Source organism: Myotis myotis, unplaced genomic scaffold, assembly GCF_014108235.1.
Source record: "Myotis myotis isolate mMyoMyo1 unplaced genomic scaffold, mMyoMyo1.p scaffold_m19_p_14, whole genome shotgun sequence".
In the NCBI taxonomy this organism is placed as follows: Eukaryota; Metazoa; Chordata; class Mammalia; order Chiroptera; family Vespertilionidae; genus Myotis; species Myotis myotis.
In genome coordinates this window covers 30,291,105-30,311,440 of record NW_023416318.1, presented here as the reverse complement: position 1 = coordinate 30,311,440, position 20,336 = coordinate 30,291,105, and the positions used below count along the sequence as shown (strand labels likewise).

At 47.3% G+C, this 20,336-nt stretch overlaps 1 protein-coding gene and 1 pseudogene across 1 annotated transcript in view; both read right to left on the bottom strand.

Annotated features, from left to right (window-relative positions):
- Positions 1-5,380: 5,380 nt before the first annotated feature.
- LOC118669548 lies at positions 5,381-5,528 on the bottom strand (annotated as a pseudogene).
- Positions 5,529-6,446: 918 nt separating this feature from the next.
- The window catches only part of STPG4 (sperm-tail PG-rich repeat containing 4), a gene marked incomplete at its 5' end in the record, with an annotated part of 32,657 nt that continues 18,767 nt past the window's right edge, over positions 6,447-20,336 (bottom strand). The window contains 2 exons of the mRNA XM_036335540.1: positions 6,447-6,573; positions 9,116-9,220. Coding sequence (XP_036191433.1) covers positions 6,457-6,573; positions 9,116-9,220 — 222 coding nt within the window. The remainder of the gene's footprint in view (positions 6,574-9,115; positions 9,221-20,336) is intronic.

Sequence of the window (20,336 nt, the reverse complement as noted above, 5' to 3'; positions counted from 1 at the left end):
ATGTGAGAGAGAAACATCCATTAGTTGCCTCCTGTACGTGCCCCACCAGGGATGGCACCCACAACCTGGGTGTGTACCCTGCCCGGGAATTGAACCCGGAACCCTTCTGTGCACGGGACAATGCTCCAACTAATAGGCACCCAGGCCAGGGCCCAACTTCTCTTTTGCTGTGATGCTTTCTTTTAAGGAAACACATTCACCGTCTTCAGTGATTTAACAATTAGCACCAGATTATTTGTCACATACTCTCACCCCCAGCTCGCGATCCCCCGGGGTGAAAATTAAAGGCCACAGGTGAGGTGGTGGTACCTTACCATCCAGCCTGGTGGAGTTTTAGAAGCCTCATCCTCCAAGGAAGAGAGTGGATGGAGGCCATCCTGTTCAATGAGGGCTCTGCTGAGCTGACCTCAAGTTGGTCAGACGCTAAAGTCAGGCAGGGGTGGAGACATGTCCTGACCCCCCCATCCCCCCCACCCCCCGTCTTCAGACCCCTTGTTCACACAAAAACCCTCACTGGAGAAGGAAGAAGCCAGCCCTGTGTCCAACCCACTGTGTCAGAACTAGGGCTGGAGTCTGGGGACAAGACTCGCGTTGCACTATCACCCCCACGGACCTCCGGCCCACCCATCCCTCTCCAGGACAGAGCCCTTCAGTATTAATAGTGTTTATCTGCAGGCACAAATATGAATGGAATTTCAGCCACCACCACCCAGACTCCTTTCTGGTACCAAAGTGCTCATTGTTTCATTTGTACCCCATCCCGGGCATTCAGATGTCGTCACCATGTAAATATTTCTTGGCCTTGTTTGGGAACCAGCCAGTTAACGAAACCTCCCTCAGCCCGTGCTGCCAGCTCTTGATGGCAACCCACTGCGATCCCAGAGCCCACAGTGCAACCTGGCCTCAGGCGAGGATCAGGGGCTGCTGGGGCCCCGGTGAGAGGCCCCCAACAGCCTGGAGAGGACTGGGGAGGGTTCTTGGGGTACACGGAGGGCCACCGGGAGGACAGTGTGTCAGCAGCAGAACGCCTCACTCCCATTCCAGCTGCAGGTTAGATAGATGGCGTGGAGGCTGAATAACATCCCCCCAAAGGTGTCCACGTCCTAATTCCCAGGACCTGTGAAGACGCTCTCTTACATGGTAAAGGGGTTTTGTTAAAGGCCTCGGGGAGACTATCTGGATTATCCAGGTGAGCCGATGTAACCAAGAGGATCCTTCAAAGAGGAAGGCAGGAGGGTCCGAGGCAGGACCAGAAGCGAAGGGAGCAGGAGTTTGGAATGATTTGAGGAGAGGACTGCAGATGGTCTCTAGAAGCTGGAAAAGACAAGGAAATGGATTCTCCCTGGGACCTCCAGAAGGAACCCCCCTGCCAACACCTTGCCTTGAGCCCAGTGAGACTGATTTGGGGACTTCTGAACCCCAGAACTGTAAGAGAATACATTTGTGTTGTTTTAAGCAACAAGGTTTAGGGTAATTTGTTATAGCAGCCACAGGAAACTGATACAGACGGTTTGGATAAAGAACTGCCCCAGGCACAGGCCTGGGCAATGGGCTCAGCAGTGCTCTGCGGTCCAGCTCCCATGCCAGCCCAGGACGGGTTGGGGATTAGAAGCCTAAGCAGATGTGACCCTGCCTGGCACGCTTCCAGGGGTCCCCTCTGGCCCTGTGGCATAAAGGAAGCTCCAGCCACTTCCTTTCTCCTTGATGGCCCTCGGGTACCAGGCAGGACCTCTGAGCTCTGAGACTTCAGAAAAGGGAGGCAGGGGTAGTGGCCAGCCCTCATCAACACTGAGCTCTGTCTGTGACCTGCACAGCCCCCAGGGCCCTGCCTTGCTGCCCCACCCTGACCCCTCCCGGGCCGCTCAGTCCCAGTGTGGTAAGGCATAGAAAACCTTGTCTGCCCCTGCCACCTGCTCCGCCTAGTCCACTCTGGTGACCAGAGTTGCAATGTCATGGAACACCTTCCTGTCCACAGTCCTCGAGGACTAAGCCACACTCCCACCCAAAGCAGCCACACTGCTACCTCCCTCCCCTGCTGGCTGGGCCTCTCCCACCCCTCCCCCCCCCCCCGCCCCCTCTCTTCAGAAGGGTGACACCTTTTCTGGGATCTGACATGGCCAAGGGTGTTAACAAGGCAGCAAGGAGCACCCCCTGGGAGACAATTCTCCATGTGTCCACCCCCTGGGCCTCCCCTTCCTCCAGCCACTCCTCCTTCCTGCCTGTCCGCCAGGCCCGCCTTTCTTACTCACCAGCCTCTGAGGATTCAGCCTGGACTCCCCCTGCCAGAGTGGCCTCTTCTCTAGGGAGGCTGTTGATCAGCTCTGCAAGGTCTGGGTCTCCAGCGCTGGCCCCCACTAGCCCACCCGGCCCCTGCAGCCCTGAATCCAGAGCCCAACCCTACCCCCCACCCTACCCCACCCCAACACACACGCACTTTGGGCTTGGCAGGCTGGGCAAGCCAGTAGCCATGCCTTTGGCCAAAACCAGAGATCTGTGAGGAGCCCAGAGAGGGGTCAGGCTGGCAAGAGGTGCCTGGGTTCAGGGCCCTGCTGTCCTTTCTACCCAGAACAACCTCTACCTGGTACTGCTCTAGGCAAACTGGCCCTGCACCATCCTTTTTCCTTTAGACTCAGATGCTAATGCAGGTCACTCTCTTCTTCATACCTGGAGAGGGTCCTCTAGGGCAAGGGCCCTGCTCATAAACCTGTAGGGGTAGGAGAACTACCTGTGCCCTCACCCAGAGTTATTGGTGCTTGGTGCCTTCACACCATCTTAGGGTGGTTGGAATCTTGGCCACTCATTGGAATCAACTAGGGTGGGGGAGGGGGACAAGTTTTAAAAAAAAAACACACAAAAAAAACTGGGCCTGAGTTCTACCCCCAGAGAGTTTGATGTGATCTGTTTGGGCGCTGACAACACCAAGAATTTTAAAGTCTCTCCAGGGGATTCTAAAATGCAGCTCAGAACCACTGATTCTGAACTTGTAGATTTTGAACTGTATTTTCAAGATAACAGGGCTTTCAAAGCAATCCTAAGATGGGGGACCTGAGCCCTGACAGCTCTCTGCTGCATCTCGGTAGGTGGCATCCAGCAGGTGAGAGATGATGCTGGAGGCAAGGCCAGTCACCTAAGCAGCCTGTGGCCCTCGGCCTGTGGGTCTGGAAGGTGTCACCTGCAGGTCCAGAAAGCAGTGGGGGTGAGGAAGGAGAGAAAGAGGGGAGGGAGGGGGGAGGACACACTGTCCCCAGCAGTGCTGTGACTTTTGACATGCTCTGACTTAATGGAGAGGAATTTCACATGGAAATAGCAGAAGACATTTGCAGCCAAGAAGAGCCATTTCCTTTGGTTGAAGCCAAATTCAGAGGAGAGAGGAACAGAGGCTGCTCAGGGACGCCAGGCAGGGATCTTGAGGAGCCAGTGTCACAGCAGCCAATGGAGGAGGGAGGAGGGGTCCTGCAGGGAAGGCCTCTGGGGCTTAGGATGCAAGTCTCTTCCATCTGCACTAGGCTTTGCTGAGCCCTTGTGGCCATATCATTTGATGTGCACAATGGCCCTAGTTGACAGGTGTTACTATCCCAATCTCAGAGCTCAAGGTTGAGGTCAACTCAGGTCTGTCCGTCTCTCCATCTTGGCAAGGACAGGAGGAGCCCTGCTCTTCAAATTGTGTCTCGATTTTAGGCTCGTGGAGAGAGAAAGCCATCCAGAATCCCTCTGGCCTCTTTGGGAGAGCCTCTCCCTAACTGTATAAAATTCTATAAAATATTGGAATACGCCAAAGAGGAGAAGTAAAACATTCTCCTCACCACCTAGATCCTGCCAGCACCTCAGTGAATACCTGGTCAAAGTCTCGGTCACAGCCCCCGAACACCCAGGAGGGTGGGGCTGCATTAAGACCAGATGGCGGCACTGGTGAGGACGACAGGGCCGAGGTCCCCCAGCTCCACAAAGGCAGACAGATGTCGTGGGAACCCAAGGCAAAGCTTAGGGAACAGACCCAATGCACCAGGGTGTCCAGAAGGCCCTGCAGTCTCACCTCTGGAATATCTGCAGGCCAGTCAGACACCTTCTCCTTCTGCATGGTCTTCATTCTCTCCTGGGACACCGGGAGCTGCCCTCCACCCAGTTACACACACCACGCAGCTGGGCCCTGCAGCCTGGTCTGCACCGAGGGTCTACCAGCCGTGGGCAAACTACGGCCCGCGGGCTGTTCTATCCGGCCCGCGGAGCCGAAAGAGCGGAGGGTTCTCTTGCTCTCCCCTCCGCTCCTTCACCAGCAGCAGTGTTAACGTATTAATTCACACAAACACTCCATCCATGCTTTTGTTCCGGCCCTCCGGTCCAGTTTAAGAACCCATTGTGGCCCTTGAGTCAAAAAGTTTGCCCACCCCTGGTAGGCCCTTCTGGCCAGAGCTGAGAGCCCAGGGGTGGATTCCTGACCCAAGTCTGGATTCTGTCTCCTGAAAATCTAATACTGGAACCAAGAGAGCTGGTTGCATCCTTTCAGGGTGTTGACTCAGGAAATGATATGAGAAAAGGCTAAGGTGGCTACATCAGATTCTGTACCTTAAAGAGGCCGTGAAGTCAGCCTGCTGAGGGAGGAGGCCTCAGAGAAAGGAAGAGGGGAGACAGAGGGAGAGAGAAGTGGTTCCTGCCAGCCCCTGGCCCACAGTCTTGTCGGGAGGTACCCCTACATACTGACAACACCATCGCCCTCCTCCCCTGTTGTTGTGAGGGGTTCCTCGAACTTCCATCCACAGCCTCTCAGACGGACACAATCGCCTCTCTCTCGAACCACTTCCCCGAGCACCAGGTGCAACTGGAGAAAACACCTCTGTCAGCACCAGCTGGTCCAGCGGAGACTCTGACCCACTTGGAGAATAAAAGGCGGAACTACCTGCCCTGGGCCACCCTCTGCTCTGAGTGGGACAGGAGCCAGCGCCTGCACACCCCTCTGATCTCCCAGTGGCTCTTAGGCCCTGAAGGAATGCAATGCTGGGTGTTTCTTCTCAAATGGGAAATTTAAATGAATTCAGTGAGATGGGGCCTGTCCTTCCTTGCCCCCAATACCCTTTGATAAGCATTTACAAGACTAGAGAAATATAACAAACTCCTTTTAAAATATAACAAACTATTGTATAAGCATTTTTTAAAGTTCCTTCCAATTATTGACCAGTGACTGGAATCTCCTCACCCTTTGTGAGACCCCAGCTCTCATGTGTGCCATCTCTCCAGCGCAGCTCCCTGAGCAGGCCTCCTTGGCATGCGCGGCTGCCTGTGGTCCCGGCCTTCCGACCGAACCTCACCCAACCCCCTCCCATCCTCCATGCCAGTCCGGCCAGGCTAGGCTCCCTCTGTTCCCCTCCAGCAAATGTTTATTCCTTTTGCGCCGTCCCCCACTACCACAAATCATGCAGTCAAGTGTCCCACATTTGGGTAAACGGCAACGGTCAGCACATCCAGAGTGTGATAGGCCTCGCCCTGGGAAAACCACCTTCGTGATCATGGTGTCTCCCCTGCCGGGTAAGTATGCAAATGTTTATCCTTGCCTTTTGTCCAAACCAGGTTCCTTGCCTGCCACCTTCTTCCCTCTCCTCCCTGCCTCTCAGCCTCTTGGTCCCTTGGCTGTCCTCCCGCATGCTGCCTTGTCCCTGCTTCTGACCGCCTGGGCCTTCATTGGAGAAATTGTCCCTCTGGGCACCAGCTTTCTGAGACGAGGGCCTGTCCTCTCGGTGAAACTGCCCCTGAGCTCCCAGCACCAGAAGGAGCTGCTTGGCCCAGCGTTCAAAGCCTCCCTCCAGCTGAGGACCACCCCAAACTACCCTCCTGGCCTCATCTCCCCTACAGCCCTCCCCAAACTCAGTCACATGCCTCCTTCATCTTTTTTTTAAGCCCCACTCCCCAGTCCCTACACAGCACCTGGCACAGAGCAGATACTCAAAATATTTGTGTTGACTTGAAACCACAAATACTCATGGAGTTGAATAAATATTGTTCTTTTCAAGGAGTTGAGAGAGAGAAAGAACCACCTGTTGGGATCCCATCAAGCTCAGCTTGGCCTTGGTTGAATGCGCCCCCACCCCCCACCCCCCTGAAGTCTCCCTGAGGCCGAGAGGTATCGCAACCCTCGTGCAGTCCAGGCCCAGCCCGAGGGTCAAGGCCCACAGAGCACGGCCTGGACACATCGGGCCTGTCTAAGCTGCTGCAAGGGCAGCCGGGAAACTCTCCAGGAAGACGACCTCTGACAATAAACAGATTGAGCATAAAACTTATTGCTCCAATCAGGACACTTTTGAGAGTGAGCTGGAAGTTGTGCTGGGACTAGTCCAGGTAAGCAGGCTGGGTGGTCACTGGGGCAATCTGTTCAGTTCTGTGTTCAAACCCTCCTAAGAGTAAACATAATAGAGTTTTCCAATAACTTGCTAAAACAACGCAGCTTAGCACAAAGATGGCTTTATTTTAAAAGCCAATTGTGTTGTTGAAGAAAAGACTGTGTTCTCGCCCCATTCTGGCGATGCTCCGGGGCTGCTTGGGGTATTGTGCTGAAGATGTGTATGTTCCTGGGCCCGGGGTTTTCTGAAAACAGAACAGGAAAGGACACTGATGAGAGCGTGACACCAAAACCCTGGAGCCTGCCGAGCCTGGCCGCTGGCTCCGGTGTGGCCGGCAAACCCCACGGAGGGAGACAAGGCCCCGGGCACCCTTGCACTGGCGCATGTCCTCGGTGCTCAGACCTGCTCCTGTCGCCCCCTCTCCCCATGGCTGACCAGGTGCTGAGAGACAAGCAAGCAACGGGGCCTAGACCTGCGGGGGTGGCAGCTCACGTGCCACCTCTGGCTCAAGGCACACTCGCTCCCACAGGGCAATGTGTCCCTGGGCATGCCTCGGCGTCCCCCCTAGCGAACCTCCCCAGCAGTAAGGGGTTGGAGAGAATGCACTCTGCACCTGAGTGGTTGACCTCAGAAGCCCCAACTCGTGAGTTTCTCTCGCTGACCCAGCACGAGTCGTAAGGCATTTCTCTGCCATGGTCTGTGGGCCCAGGGTCAGCGTATTCTAAGGGGTCTATGAGTTCTACTTTTTTAAAAGTCATGTTTTCATTTTGATGAAATTCTTTAAGAAATTATTGTGCCAATTGTTTAAACAAAGCTTCTGTTGTGTGGTGATAAATGCAAATGACTGTCATTTCCATAAACTACGACTTGGATTTCTTAGGCCAGTGTTTTCCATGCTGGGGTGCCCACATATTCTCGAAACCCAAGGGAATTTTATCTTGGGTTGCTGGAGGGACACCAGGTTCTGTGTGTGTGGTTAAGGGAAGAATTTTATTGTCAGATAGGCCTGGATTCAGGTCCTAGCCCCAACCCTAATGGCTCGGTGTCGCCTTGGGCCATGGGCTTCCCAGGCCTCCCCCATCAAATGAGGTTCTGAGGCTCACAGGAGGCCCTCCAGGACAGGCGCTCCACGGTCCACACGCCAGCTAGCCCTGTTATCACCTTCTTGTCATTTCCTTCCTTCCTTGCAGCTTGTTATCTCTTCGGGAGACAGTGAGAGTGGAAATTGGATTACTCTGAGAGTGGGACAGAGTCAGCCCGGCCTGGATGAGGTCAGCTGCCTGCAGAAGCCGCTTTAAATGACAGGATGTTTCCTTTGCCAAAAGCAGAGGAGCAGCCTGGAAATCTCATCAAGTCCTGGCCGGATGTCAAAAAAGCTGAAGCCTTTATTAGTGCTGTTAATGAGGAAGCAGCCTGTGGGAGAAGTCCTGGAAAACGCGCCCATGGGATAGGTTTGTGGGTCTGCACGGCCCCTCCCTCTGCCCCCCCACTCACCCACCAAGACCTCCCCTCAGGAGGCTGCCGATTACGATTCTGAAACCTTGAGAACATCTGGCTCCACCCACCAGCCCTGATTTCACTGTCACCAGGAAGCTCCTGGTTGTCCTTGGCTTCCATGAAGAGCTTCCTATAATGGGAGACACTCCACTGAGTAGCAGCCCCAACACCAGCAACCCCCTTCTGGCTTCTCCAGCATTTCCTGGGGGTTTGGTTAGCATGGCTCCAGCTTCCTGGGGATGCTCAACCCTGTGAGCGCCAACAAAATTCTGCATCCGGATCATGGCGATGCCGATAGGGTATGAGGATCTGAGTAAGGAATCCACCAACCTCCTGTTGTCCATCTGTTTTTAATTTTATTGGCAGGGACTCCTCAGTATTCATACCTCCAGATAAAGACCGCATTACCCCACAGCACAGCTCGCAACTCTGGAACCAGATCCTGAAGGCAAGCGCCTGGGCTACCCTCTCCCAGCCACTGCCAGCTTCCCCTGCCTCCTTCCCCCAGGGTAGGTCCCTTTCCTTACAGGCGGGATTTAAATTCCTGTCTCCCAACTACCTCAAATCTGGTTATATACCAGCAAGTTTGAGAGACTTTCAGACTGTGTGCAGGCTGGAAACACCAAAGCCATGAAAATTAAAATTGTCTTTTAAAAGGCATTAAAAAACAACAACACTGTTCATAAACTTCATGTTACGCTTTTGAGATCTTCCTTGGTCTTCCCTGGGTCTTTGAGGCTCTCACACACTCCCAGAATCTACCTGCTTTATATGTCTAAGTGGACTTGCGCCTCTTCCCTGTCTCCTGAGTCCTTAAGGGCAGGATGATTGCGCATGCCCTCATGGTCTCCTTGGGTTCAATAATAATGTTTCTGCTCTTCCTTTTTGCTCTTAGAAGCCACACACACAAAGAAAGACAGTTCTGGATGGAGGGGGCAGCCACTTGTCCACTGCCTGCTCAATTCATTAAAGGCGTTTCCCCACAGAGCACCCAGGTCATAGCATGGATGGCTAATCACTGTGCTGACTCCTCTCAGCTGGACCCACAATGCAGCTGCGGTCTTCAGGAGCCACCTGGGCCTGAACCTGGCCCAGGGCTTGCCAGGTATTTGAGCTCTAGACTCTGCTGCCTTGACAAGCAATTACACACACACACACACACACACACACACACACACACACACACATGAATTGTTATATAATACCCCCATCCCACCTTCACAACCTCCCCCCCCTCCAGCACATGGCCATAAAACTTACAACCACAATCTGTCTTTTAGAATACTTACTGAACAAGCAGGCAAGAATCGAGGTACTTTGGATCGAAAACAAGAAGTGACGGAACTTGCTGAAGGTATTTTCAAGTCATAATGCCCTGGTCCTGGGCCTTCATGCTATACAAAAGTTTTTAGAAAGTGTTTCATAATTACTAATATTTGATATATGTTAATGCTTTATTTGCCTTCTATAAATAAACAGATGAATCAGTGTGACATGGTAGAAAAACTGGATTGGGGCTTGGAAGATCTTATTCATGTGTGCCCTGGCACACGTCATTGTGAAATGGGAAAAATACCTGCTTTATCTACTTTACCTGCCTGTGGGATGACTGTGAAGACAAAAGGATAAGTGACTGTAAAAGTCTCCTGAGCCCCTCCCCAGACTGGCATGCCCCACTCCATACTTGTCCCTCTGTTCATAGTGGCTTGCACTCTGAGCTGTTAGCTGTATAAAACACGCTTATTCTTTCATATAACTGTAATATATGACATCTAAGTACAAACAAGTATTCACAGCAACATACTGACATAAGTACAATGCCATGAGATTGACCTAAGTGGATGGACACAATTTTAAAGACAAACATCCCAAGAGAAAAATTAGCAAAAGGCAAATTCACAAAGAGGAAATACAATTGTTCAATGAGGAGATGAGTGGGAGGTTTTAACCTGATTAATAACCAAATAAGTTTTCATTAAAACAAAAAGATTCTTTGGGGAGGGGGTCTAGAAAATTAACAAAGGTAAAAAGAAAGAAGGGAAAAAAGTAAGGGAGAGAGGAAAAGAGAGAGAGAGAGAGAATGGCAGGACACCAGCATGGACACTCATACATAATTCTGGTGAAAGTATAAATGTGATTGCCTTTCTGGAACACAATTTTGCAACCTATGAAATAACTTAAAAATATATATACCTATCCAAATGGAGAGAAAGAGGAGAGAGACTGGTTACAAGACTGTTGCAGAAATCCAGTACCAGTTAAAAATGTGGATTTTGTAATCAAAGAAAACACAATAATTTCAAGAGAAACATCAAAAGTGCTTTATTCAAAGTAATGTCCATCGCTAGCTACACATTTCCCCATCTTTCAGGTAATTTGTGGATACCTCCCAATAGAACTTCTCTTGTTTTGAGGCAGACCTTCAGAGACCCAGTTTTCCACTTCTTTGTACATTTTGAAGTGCTGCTCAGAAAGTGCGTGTGCCATCGATCGGAACAAGTGATAATCTGAAGGAGCAAAGTCTGGTGAATACTGCGGGTGGCTTAATACTTCTCAGGCAAGATCTTTTAACATGTCTTTAACTGGTTTTGAAGTGTGTGATGGTGCGTCATCATGAAGCAAAATTACTTTGCTGTGTCTTCTGGCCCATTCTGGTGGTTTTATGGTCAAAGTGTGGTTCAAAATTGATTATTTGCTGCTGGTAGCAATCAATATTAATGGTATAACCTGGTTTTAGAAGCTCATAATACCACACCTTCCTGATCCCACCAAACGCAGAGCATTGTCTTCTTTCCGAAGCGATTTGGCCTTGCAGTCAATGTTGATGGTTGACCTGGATCAACCCATAATTTTGTGCATTTGGGATTCTCAAAATAAATCCACTTTTCATTGCCAGTCACAATTTGATGCAAAAAATAATTTCTTTCGTGCCGTTGAAGCAACATTTTACTGATGACTTTTCAGTTTTCCATTTGTCTTTCGTTCAGTTGACATGGCACCCATTTTCCTTCCTTTAAAATCTTTCCCATTGCTTGTAAATGATCGGAAATTGTTTGCTGAGCAACGTTTCATCTTTCTGCAAGTTGTTTTTGAGTTTGACACGCATCTTCATCCAAAAATGCTTGTAATTGTTGGTCTTTAAACTTTTCCGGTTGACCTGGACATTCTTTGTCTTTCACATTGAAATCATCACTTTTAAAGCATTTAAACCAGCGTTCACAAGTCTCTTGAGATGGAGCATGTTCACCATAAGCTTCCCAAAGTATACGATAACTTTCAGCAGCACTTTTCTTCAAAATAATGAGTTAAAACTTCCTGCAAATGCTTTTTTTTTGGCACAAAATTCTACATTTTTGGGAGGGACGCACATGGATCGGTGAGGGAGGAGGGGGACACCCGCCTAGCCAGCCAGATCAGCCGAATCAACCCTGGAGATCAATGGGGTGACAGATGTCGCAGCCAGATCGCCCTCACATCCACAAAATTCTACATTTTTAAGCATAAAAATATCTATGATGTTAACACCTTCAGAAAATTTGACATATGAAGTTTTGAAGCTTGTTGTCAATACAACAAAATAGCATACATATCAAATCGCATATATATCAACATTTGTGTAACTCCATCTATTGAAAAAAATCCGCATTATTAACCAGTACACGTGGTAAATGAATATGAAAAAGGAGTAAAAGAGAAAAGGAGATAGGGAAAAAAAGATAAAATGATCAGAACGGAAGACTGTATCCCTTATCATAGGTAAGGCTGGGCCACAAATTAACCAAGGGATTTGCCAGGACAAGCAGGCCCTAGGAGGGCAGGATTCAGGAGCGGGGCTTCCCCGTTCACTCCTGCGGGGGGCACAGCAGTGTAATTAGGGCTCCAAACTCAATTACTGCACCATGAATGGAGTCTGTTATTAACAGCCAAGCACAAGTCTGATCATCAAGGGATGGATGCACCTCATAATTTTACAACTCGTGGCAGAGAGATAAAAACAGTAATGTTTTCAAACACATGCATATGTGGGGACGGAGACGTTCTCTGTGCGGAGTGACCTCTGCACTCCCACTGGAGAAGTCTGAGCCGCCCCACAAACAAAGGCATAGAAAGCCAAGGAGATCTGGACAGGGACAGTCTGTGCAACGTCCCCTTCCTTTGGCCCTAATAAGCACAGTACTTTCAAGCCCAGAGTGGTAGCTGGGCAAAAGCTGCTGCTGAGTGTGCTACCACTGGCTGCATGCCTACGACAGCCCAGCTTCTGCAGGATGGTCAAGAAATGCCACCACCTATACCCCACCTCCTGCCACCCCCCCACCCCCCACCCCCACCCCCCGCCGCTGCTTAATGTGCTTTCTTTTTTTTTTTTTTAAATAAATCTTTATTCAGATTATTACAGTTGTTTCTCTTCCCCCCCCCCCCCATAGCTCCCCTCCACCCGGTTCCTATCCCACCCTCTGCCCTTAAACCGCCCCCCCCCACTGTCCTCATCCATAGGTGTATGATTTTTTTCCAGTCTCTTCCCGCACCCCCCACACCCCTTTCCCCGCCCTGAGAATAGTCAGTCCACTCCCTTTCTATGCCCCTAATTCTATTATATTCACCAGTTTATTCTGTTCATCAGATTATTTATTCACTTGATTTTTAGATTCACTTGTTGATAGATGTGTATTTGTTTTTCATAATTTGTATCTTTATCTTTTTCTTTTCTAAGCTGCCAAGTCATGAGCTCCTTGGGAGTCCAGGTGCCTAGCTAGCGAAGCACTGGTATCTGCCTGCACCATCCAGCAGCCTCCCTGCATGGGCTTGGCCACCTGAATTAAAAAAGACCAAGACTCAGGGCAAAAAGAAATGACTGGATGCTATTTGGCCCACATGTGTCAGATGAAATCTTTTAAGTGGGAACATTAGGGAAATGGACACAGGCCCAAGCTCATATTCCAGAAGCCACAGGAATACTGTTCTAAATGAAAAGTAATGATCAGGTCAGAGTCCTGCAATGGGTGGGAAACGTTTCCAGCAGAGTCCTGGCTTCTGCCCCCGGGAGGACACGTGAGTGGGCAGAGCAGGAATGCAGGGAAGGGGACCCTGGCCAGGCGGGCTCTGAATGCACGTTGAAGAGTGGATCTCGTTCAATGGAAGGGGTTTAAAACAAGGACTTTGAACTGTGCCCTACTCTTCCTTGAGGTTGGGGACTCTGCTCCCTCATTTACTGGGGATCACTGAGTGTGACCCAGAGCTTTGGTCCACATAAGGTGGGATGCATGGGTGAAGGGCGGCACCTCTTGCATAAATCGAATGGGTCACTTCTTAAACCTTGCTATTGTCACGGCCATGCTTTGGCAACTCTGGGTTTCCCGAAACGAAACCTTTCAGAGACCACTGACATTTGGTGCCAAGGGAGAACAGACTGTCACCTTCCTCGAGTCTGCTGCCAAAAGAAACTACAGGAGCCCTTTTATAGTAGCCGTTCTTCTGCTTTGGGGCGTGATTATATCTCAACCCTCCTGACAAGATGATAATATCTTTCTTTTCCCTTTTAAAAGTCCTATTTAATTGAGTTTCTACTTGAGGAGCTGTAGGGATTACACACATGAATAAAATACTATCTTCAAGCTCAGAGTTCATAGTCCAGTGAGGGATACAGGCAAAACCAAATAAAAACACCCCAAAAGAAGAAATAAGGTGTGAGGAGTTGGCAAGGTGCTGAATGAGGACTGAGCAAGCTGCCTGGCTCCGGGATTCTACGCCAGGCCCTGGTGGAACCGGCCTGTGCTAGCCACTTGTGATCTTGGGGGCCACGGGGTATTACAAGGTCAGGAGCTTTCCACTCACCGCAAAGGACTCGAATGCGAAGGCCCCCCTGACTTCTCTGCAGTGCTCCTGGGTTCCCATCATACCATGAAGAAGCTTGACTCGTTTGGTTACAACCCCTTATGGCCAATGACGCTATTACCATTATAGGCCTTTGGTAAGCCCTGCCATCCCCCCACCACACACACTCCTTCAGGGCTGAGAGAATGGAACTGGTTCATCCATACAACACTGCTCAGGAAGGACAAGGTACCAGGTGCCTCTGAAAGACTGTGTGAGAGTAGATGAATTACAAGTTTGTATGTGTTGAATTTTGTCCTTCCAAGATTCATAAATCCTGTGACTCGTTGTTCTGTTGAATAGTAGTGTTCCCCCCATTCCTCCTCCCCCCACCAAGTTCACAAGTCCTATGACTTTTGAATTCCCAGTAGCTCCGAATGTGACCTTATTTGGAAATAGGGTCATTCCAGATGTGATTAGTGAAGATGAGGTCATTAGGACAGGCTCTAAGCCAATAATGAAGGGTGTTCTTTATATAAAGGGGAATTTTGGACTCGGAGACACATACACAGGGAAAACATGCCGTGAAGATGAAGGCAGAGATCTCTCGGAAGATTGCCAGCAAACCACTGGGAGCTATGAGAGGAGTGGTACAGAAGGAACCACATGGCTGGCACCTTGATCTTGGACTTCTAGATTCTAGAACAGTGAAGAAAAATCTATTTCTGTTGTTTAAGTTGCTCAGTTTGTAGGACTTAGTTACAGCAGCCCTAGCAATGAAATACACAAGTGTTCAGCCCATTTCTTCATTCAACTAATATGTGTAGAATGTGCCACACAGTGCGCTGGGAGTTGGGAATACAGCAGTATGTAATTGTCTCCAATATCCTTTCTCCTATTCCTTGGTATTAGAATAATTTTTTACTGGGCACATGTCTACCCAGAGTAAAAACTAAATTTCCCAACCTCCCTTGCAGCTAGGTGTGGCCACATGGCTAATTCCTGGCCAATAGGATGGAGATAGAAGAAGTGTATGCAAATTCCAAGGAGCATCTTTAAGGAGAGGGCTGCTTGTCCATCTTCCCCGCCCTCCTGCCTGCCAGCTTGTCCCATATTCTCGGCTCTCTGGGACCACGGGAATGGAAGCCATGCTTAGCAGAGCAGCACACCGGAATCTGATGCTGTAGAATGCCATCCCAAGCTGAAACCACCTACTGCAGGCAGTTTGTGCGAGAGAAAATAATGTTCCTACCTTGTTTAAAACAGCCATGTGGGGTCCTTGTTACTGGCTTAATTGAAAAGATATACTCTCATGGAGCTTACATTCTAACAGGGAATATATACCTTACTAAAAAATATACTGACGAATGTGTGGAATATCACACAAAGGAACACATACAGTCTATGGGAGAGCATGTAAGAGGGTAAACTGATCTGATTTGAGGGGCCTAAGAAGCCCCTCAAAGAAGTACATTTGAGCAGAAACTTAAAGAATGAGGAGGAGGAAGAAGAGGAGGGGGGGGGGGCAAGCTTGTAGGGTAAAAAGGCTGATGGGAGGGTTTGAGGAAGCAGTAATGGAAAGGTTAGGGAAGGCCAAAGCGGGCAGGGAGCCTAGAGAGGAGGATGTTGTTCATTTTAACCCTGTAGTCAAATTCACTGCATCACAAACAATAAAATAAAATAAAGTGCATAGGCTCCTGTCAAAAATACAGTTAGGAATGTAAAATTCAGCCTTCTCTCTACAGTTAATCACTTTGTTGTTTTTTACATGTGTATTAACACGAAGGATGATTTTACAATTTAATTGTCACCCTTGTATTTCCAGTCTCCATAAGTCCTCGGTGTTCCGCAGCCTCCTCATTTGCAGGCAGGAGTTCGGGCTCAGCGACCCACCCCCACTCTCCATCCTGACCTTGGGCACTGCCAGGGCGTTGCCCCATCCCTGCTGCCACCTCTAGCTCACATACCCATTCTCGTTTGACCCTCACAACAGTGTAGGGAGATGCTATTACCTCCATTTCACAGATGAGAACGTGAGGTTCAGCGGGGTTAGAAACAAATGACTAAGCACCTCAGCTGCAGGAGCCAGAGCCAGCTCCTGGCCCCCCTCCTCCCTGCTGGGAGGTGTCAGTATGTAGTTCTAAGCTTTTTGTTTTTAATCACAGCTAAAGGGAACCTGGAATGAGCACACTGTCTGTCCCTAATGGTCCTAGCACAAACAACTTTCAGTGAATCATACTTGGAGAGAAAGGGTCAGAAATAAAATGTATAGTCCCAAATGTATACATATAAAAAAATGTAAGTGATATGCAACATAAACTGAAATTACTACATAGGATAATAAAAATGCCCGCCCCCCCCCCCAAATTTGGTGAGAAGGGTGTGAGAGGAGGACCATATTGTGCAAAGAAGAAAACAGATGCCCTGCAAGGAGGGTAGAATCCTGTGTGGAGGTGGCACAGAGAGAAGCTGGCAGCTTCGGGGAATTCGGGAGGCAGGTGGCACGGTGTATCTGACTAAGGAAATTCCAGAACTCGGTAAATATTGGTCTACATCTTCAGAGGAAAAAGAAGGGAAACATGCATGTTGGTGGGTGGGGTACAAGCAAACCTGTCAGGGGCCAAAATTATTCACATTTGTGAAATTAGGAATTGGAGCACCTCTGAAGTCTAGCTCGGTGCTGTTTATTCCTGCTGAGACCGTGGCAGCCTCGGTTTCCAGGTATGGGCTGTGTGGGTGGGGCAACACTGAGTCATCACAAACCTGCCCGCCCTAGAAATGTAGCTTGTATAGAAATGCATGTGCCAGGGGGCACCAGGTAATTTAGAATTGCCACAGGTGTTTACTGGCCCATCCTCCCTTTTCTACATGACCCTGGGAGCAGAAGGGGCCCCACCATAATTAGAAATCTGAGGTGGTATTTCTGCCTGGGAACTTCCAGTCCAGCTGGCACTCCCCTACTCCTGGTCACAGCAAGTGGTCCAGGGTCAGGCACAGGACCACCAACTGGCCAATCAGAAGAACCTGCCTTTTCATAGCAGCTGGGGCTGCTGGAGGTGGTCTTGCCCAGCTCATGAAGAGACCATGTCCAAAGGATGGAGAAAGGTAAATCAGTGGCCAACATGCCCAAGGCTATGTGCATCAAAAAATCCCACCCCACCTTTATGTTTGTACTAGAGGCCTGGTGCATGAATTCGTGCACATTGAAAGGAAATTAATTAGAAGAAATATTTTAATATCGCTATTTGACCTTTCTCTCTAATAGAAGTGTCAACCAAAATCACAATCGACAATGACAGATTGAAACACACACATGTGCAATTGGCACCAGCAAGAGCTTTATATATATAGATAAACTTGCTTAATTAGACCTGCTTTCTGATTTAGCTAAACTTTTTCCAGCCCAGTGAAGCACCCCAACTTCTCTTTCAGGTAATTGTCAGCAACACAGTAGTAAATATCAACACGAAGCAGATTATTATTGTAGATCACACAGGGAGAACAAAGGGCAAAATATTTAACTGTGTTTGACTATATTCTGCACAGTGAGAAAAACTAAAGTCATTTTCAAGGTCCCCATTTCTTCTTTTCAGTCAGGTCAAGTTTCTAAGCTTTCTAAATCTCCGTTTTTCTGTCTAATGAAAAGAAAATAGGATTCCACCGAGTCTCCTATCTACCTACTCCAGGACTTTTGTGAGGATCAAATGAGATGAGGCATGGGAAAATGCTTCACAGACATTTGGTTAAAATGTAAAATGTTTGCACCTGGCTATAAAGCAAGCCGTGTTTCTGGGCTGAAGAAACTGCAAGGAGGTTAGTCACTAGGGAGAGGAAACCTGGCATTGCTACATGATGTCATCACCCAGCACCCACCGCAACTGTTTTCAGGGCTGGGCTGGGCTGTGGGCTGCATTTTGCGCCATGGGGTCTCAGCAGCGTTGGCTGTGATTTGGTGGGGTGTCACTCCAGGGTGGTGGCAGAGCCTGTGTCCTACTTGGGGGAGGCTGAATGTTACTTTGTGGGTGCCAGGTCCACAGTGCCGTTTCTCTGTAAATGGTCAGTGCATGTCACGGCAGCTCCTGCGCTGAGCGCCTATCTCCTGGTGGTCAGTGTGTGTTGTAGCAAACAGTCAGACGGTCGGACACTTAGTATATTAGCCTTTTATATATATAGATTCTTTGCTTAAGCTAATTGGGTTGGGTTTCTGTCACTTGCCACTGACTAAAGTCCTAATATATTGTTTTTTCTATTTCCAGTCAAGATATTGTTATAAGAAAGGAGTGTAGCGCCCAGCTTGTGTGGCTCAGTGGTTGAGCGTCAACCTATATGACCCAGGAGGTCACAGTTTGATTCTTAGTCAGAGCACATCCCCAGGCTGTGGGCTTGATCCCCAGTGTGGGGCATGCAGGAGGCAGCCAATCAATGATTCTCACACATCATGTTTCTATCTCTCCCTCTCCCTTCCTCTCTGAAATCAATTTTTAAAAAATAAAATAAATAAAAAAGAAGTGCAGGAAATTCCTCACACTCACAGTCAGGCAGGGATCTATGACTGCTGGTGTTAATAGCATTGGAAAATTTGCACAACTTTTTTGAAAAAGAAAAATTGCCAGGGTATCTTTTTCTTAAAAATCCTAGTACATCTGTAGCTGTATTTGAAAGCTTGTATTTTTCCAAAAATGTTACCTACAACCGAACTCATCTTTGAGGACACTGAGACCTGTTTTCATAATCTTAACTTTCAGATTCCATTCAATTCGTGTTTGGCATTATGCAATCTGACCAAGTTTATTAATTATTTTTCTGCTCTTCATGAAATTTTAAATTATCAGCTTAGTTTCTTTTTGTAGTTCATTTTTTAAATATAGTTAGTATACAATATTAGATTAGTTATATTAGTTTCAGGTATATAATATAGTGATTCAACATTTTTATACCCTACAATGTGATCACCATACTAAGTCTAGTAGTCATCTGCCACCATGTAAACTTATCACAATATTTTGACTATAGTCCCCTTCACCTTTTTCACCCATCCTCTAACCCCCCTCTGCCAACCATCCCTTTGATCTCTGTTTATGAGGGGTTTTTTTTGTTTGTTTGTTGTTGGGTTTTTTTAGATTCCACATATAAGTGAAATTATACAGTATTTGTCTTTCTCTGTCTGACTTATTTCACTTAGCATAATACCATCTAGATCCATCCATGTTATCACAAATGACAAGATTTCATTCTTTCTTTAATTGCTGCAAAATATCCCATTGTATGTATATACTAAATCTTCTTTATCCCTTTATCTATCGATGGACACTTAGGTTGATTCCGTATCTTGAGTTTTATAAATAATGCTGCAATGAATATAGGGTGCATACTTCTTTTTGAATTAGTTTTTTTCTTTTCTTCAGATAAATACCCAGAAGTGGAATTGTTGGGTCACATGTTAGATCTATTTTTATTTTTTTTAGGAATCTTCCTACTGTTTCCATAGTGGCTCCATCAATTTGCAGACCCATCAACAGTGCACAAGGGTTCCCTTTACTCCACATCCTTGACAACACATGTTATTTGTTGACTTTATAATAGCCATCTTAGCTGGAGTGAGGTGGTATCTCATTGTGGTTTGATTTGCATTTCCCTGATGATTGATGAGGTTGAGCATCTTTTAATAAGGCTATCTCTATGTCCTCTTTGGAGAAATCTCTCTTCATATCCCCTGCCCATTTTTTTATCGGGTAGTTTATTTTTTTGTTATTGAGTTGAATGAGTTCCCTATATATTTTAGATATCAACTCTTTGATCAGATGTATCATTTGTGAATATCTTGTCCCATTCAGTAGGTCGTCTTTTTGTCTGTTTGATGGCTTCCTTCGCTGTGCAGAAGTTTTTTAGTTTGATGAAGTCTCATTTGTTTATTTTCGCTTTTATTTCCCTTTATCAGCTTAGTTTTTAATTAAACTAATTCCTTCAATGCAAAAACAGCTGAAAGAATGCTAGTTTTAATGCAAAGATTATGCCACAGATACCATATCCCTTTTCAAACCTCTACTATTAAACATGACTAAAACAGACAAATCACATAATGCCTTATTCTTTATAGGCTTGTCAGATTTTAAGATGTACAAAAACATCATAAAATATTTCTGAAATCAAGTAAAAAAAAAAAACCCATTTTCATTTGACATTGTAAGATTTTATTCCTACCATCAGGAAAGATGTGCACATCTCATTTTTCACTTTACGTACAACTGTGAGAAATAATAACTAAAGAATCTGCTCAGCAAATCACTGGAAGCCCAGAATCATATGACCGACTGATTCCCAATTAAGTAGTAGTAAGTGGCACTATTTTTATTTTAGTAACAAAATATTTTTATGTTGACCATTTTGATGGCTCTTTTCCTCAAACATTGTCTACTTCCTGATTTTTTAAAAATTGGGTTTTGAAAAATTATAAAAGAAATGGAAAGAGAGAAACAAAGTGAACAACTACCCTTAATCACAGCACCTCAGCATAGCCACTAATAGCATTTTGGTGCATTTCCTGTTTGTTATACTCTAATTTTTTCTTATATTATTTTAATCATAATATACACACCAATCTGTATCCTGAATTTTTCATTATATTTTAGATCACAATCATTTTTGCTGCTATTTCATGATTTTAACAATTGTTTCAATGATTGTAAAATATTCCTTTAA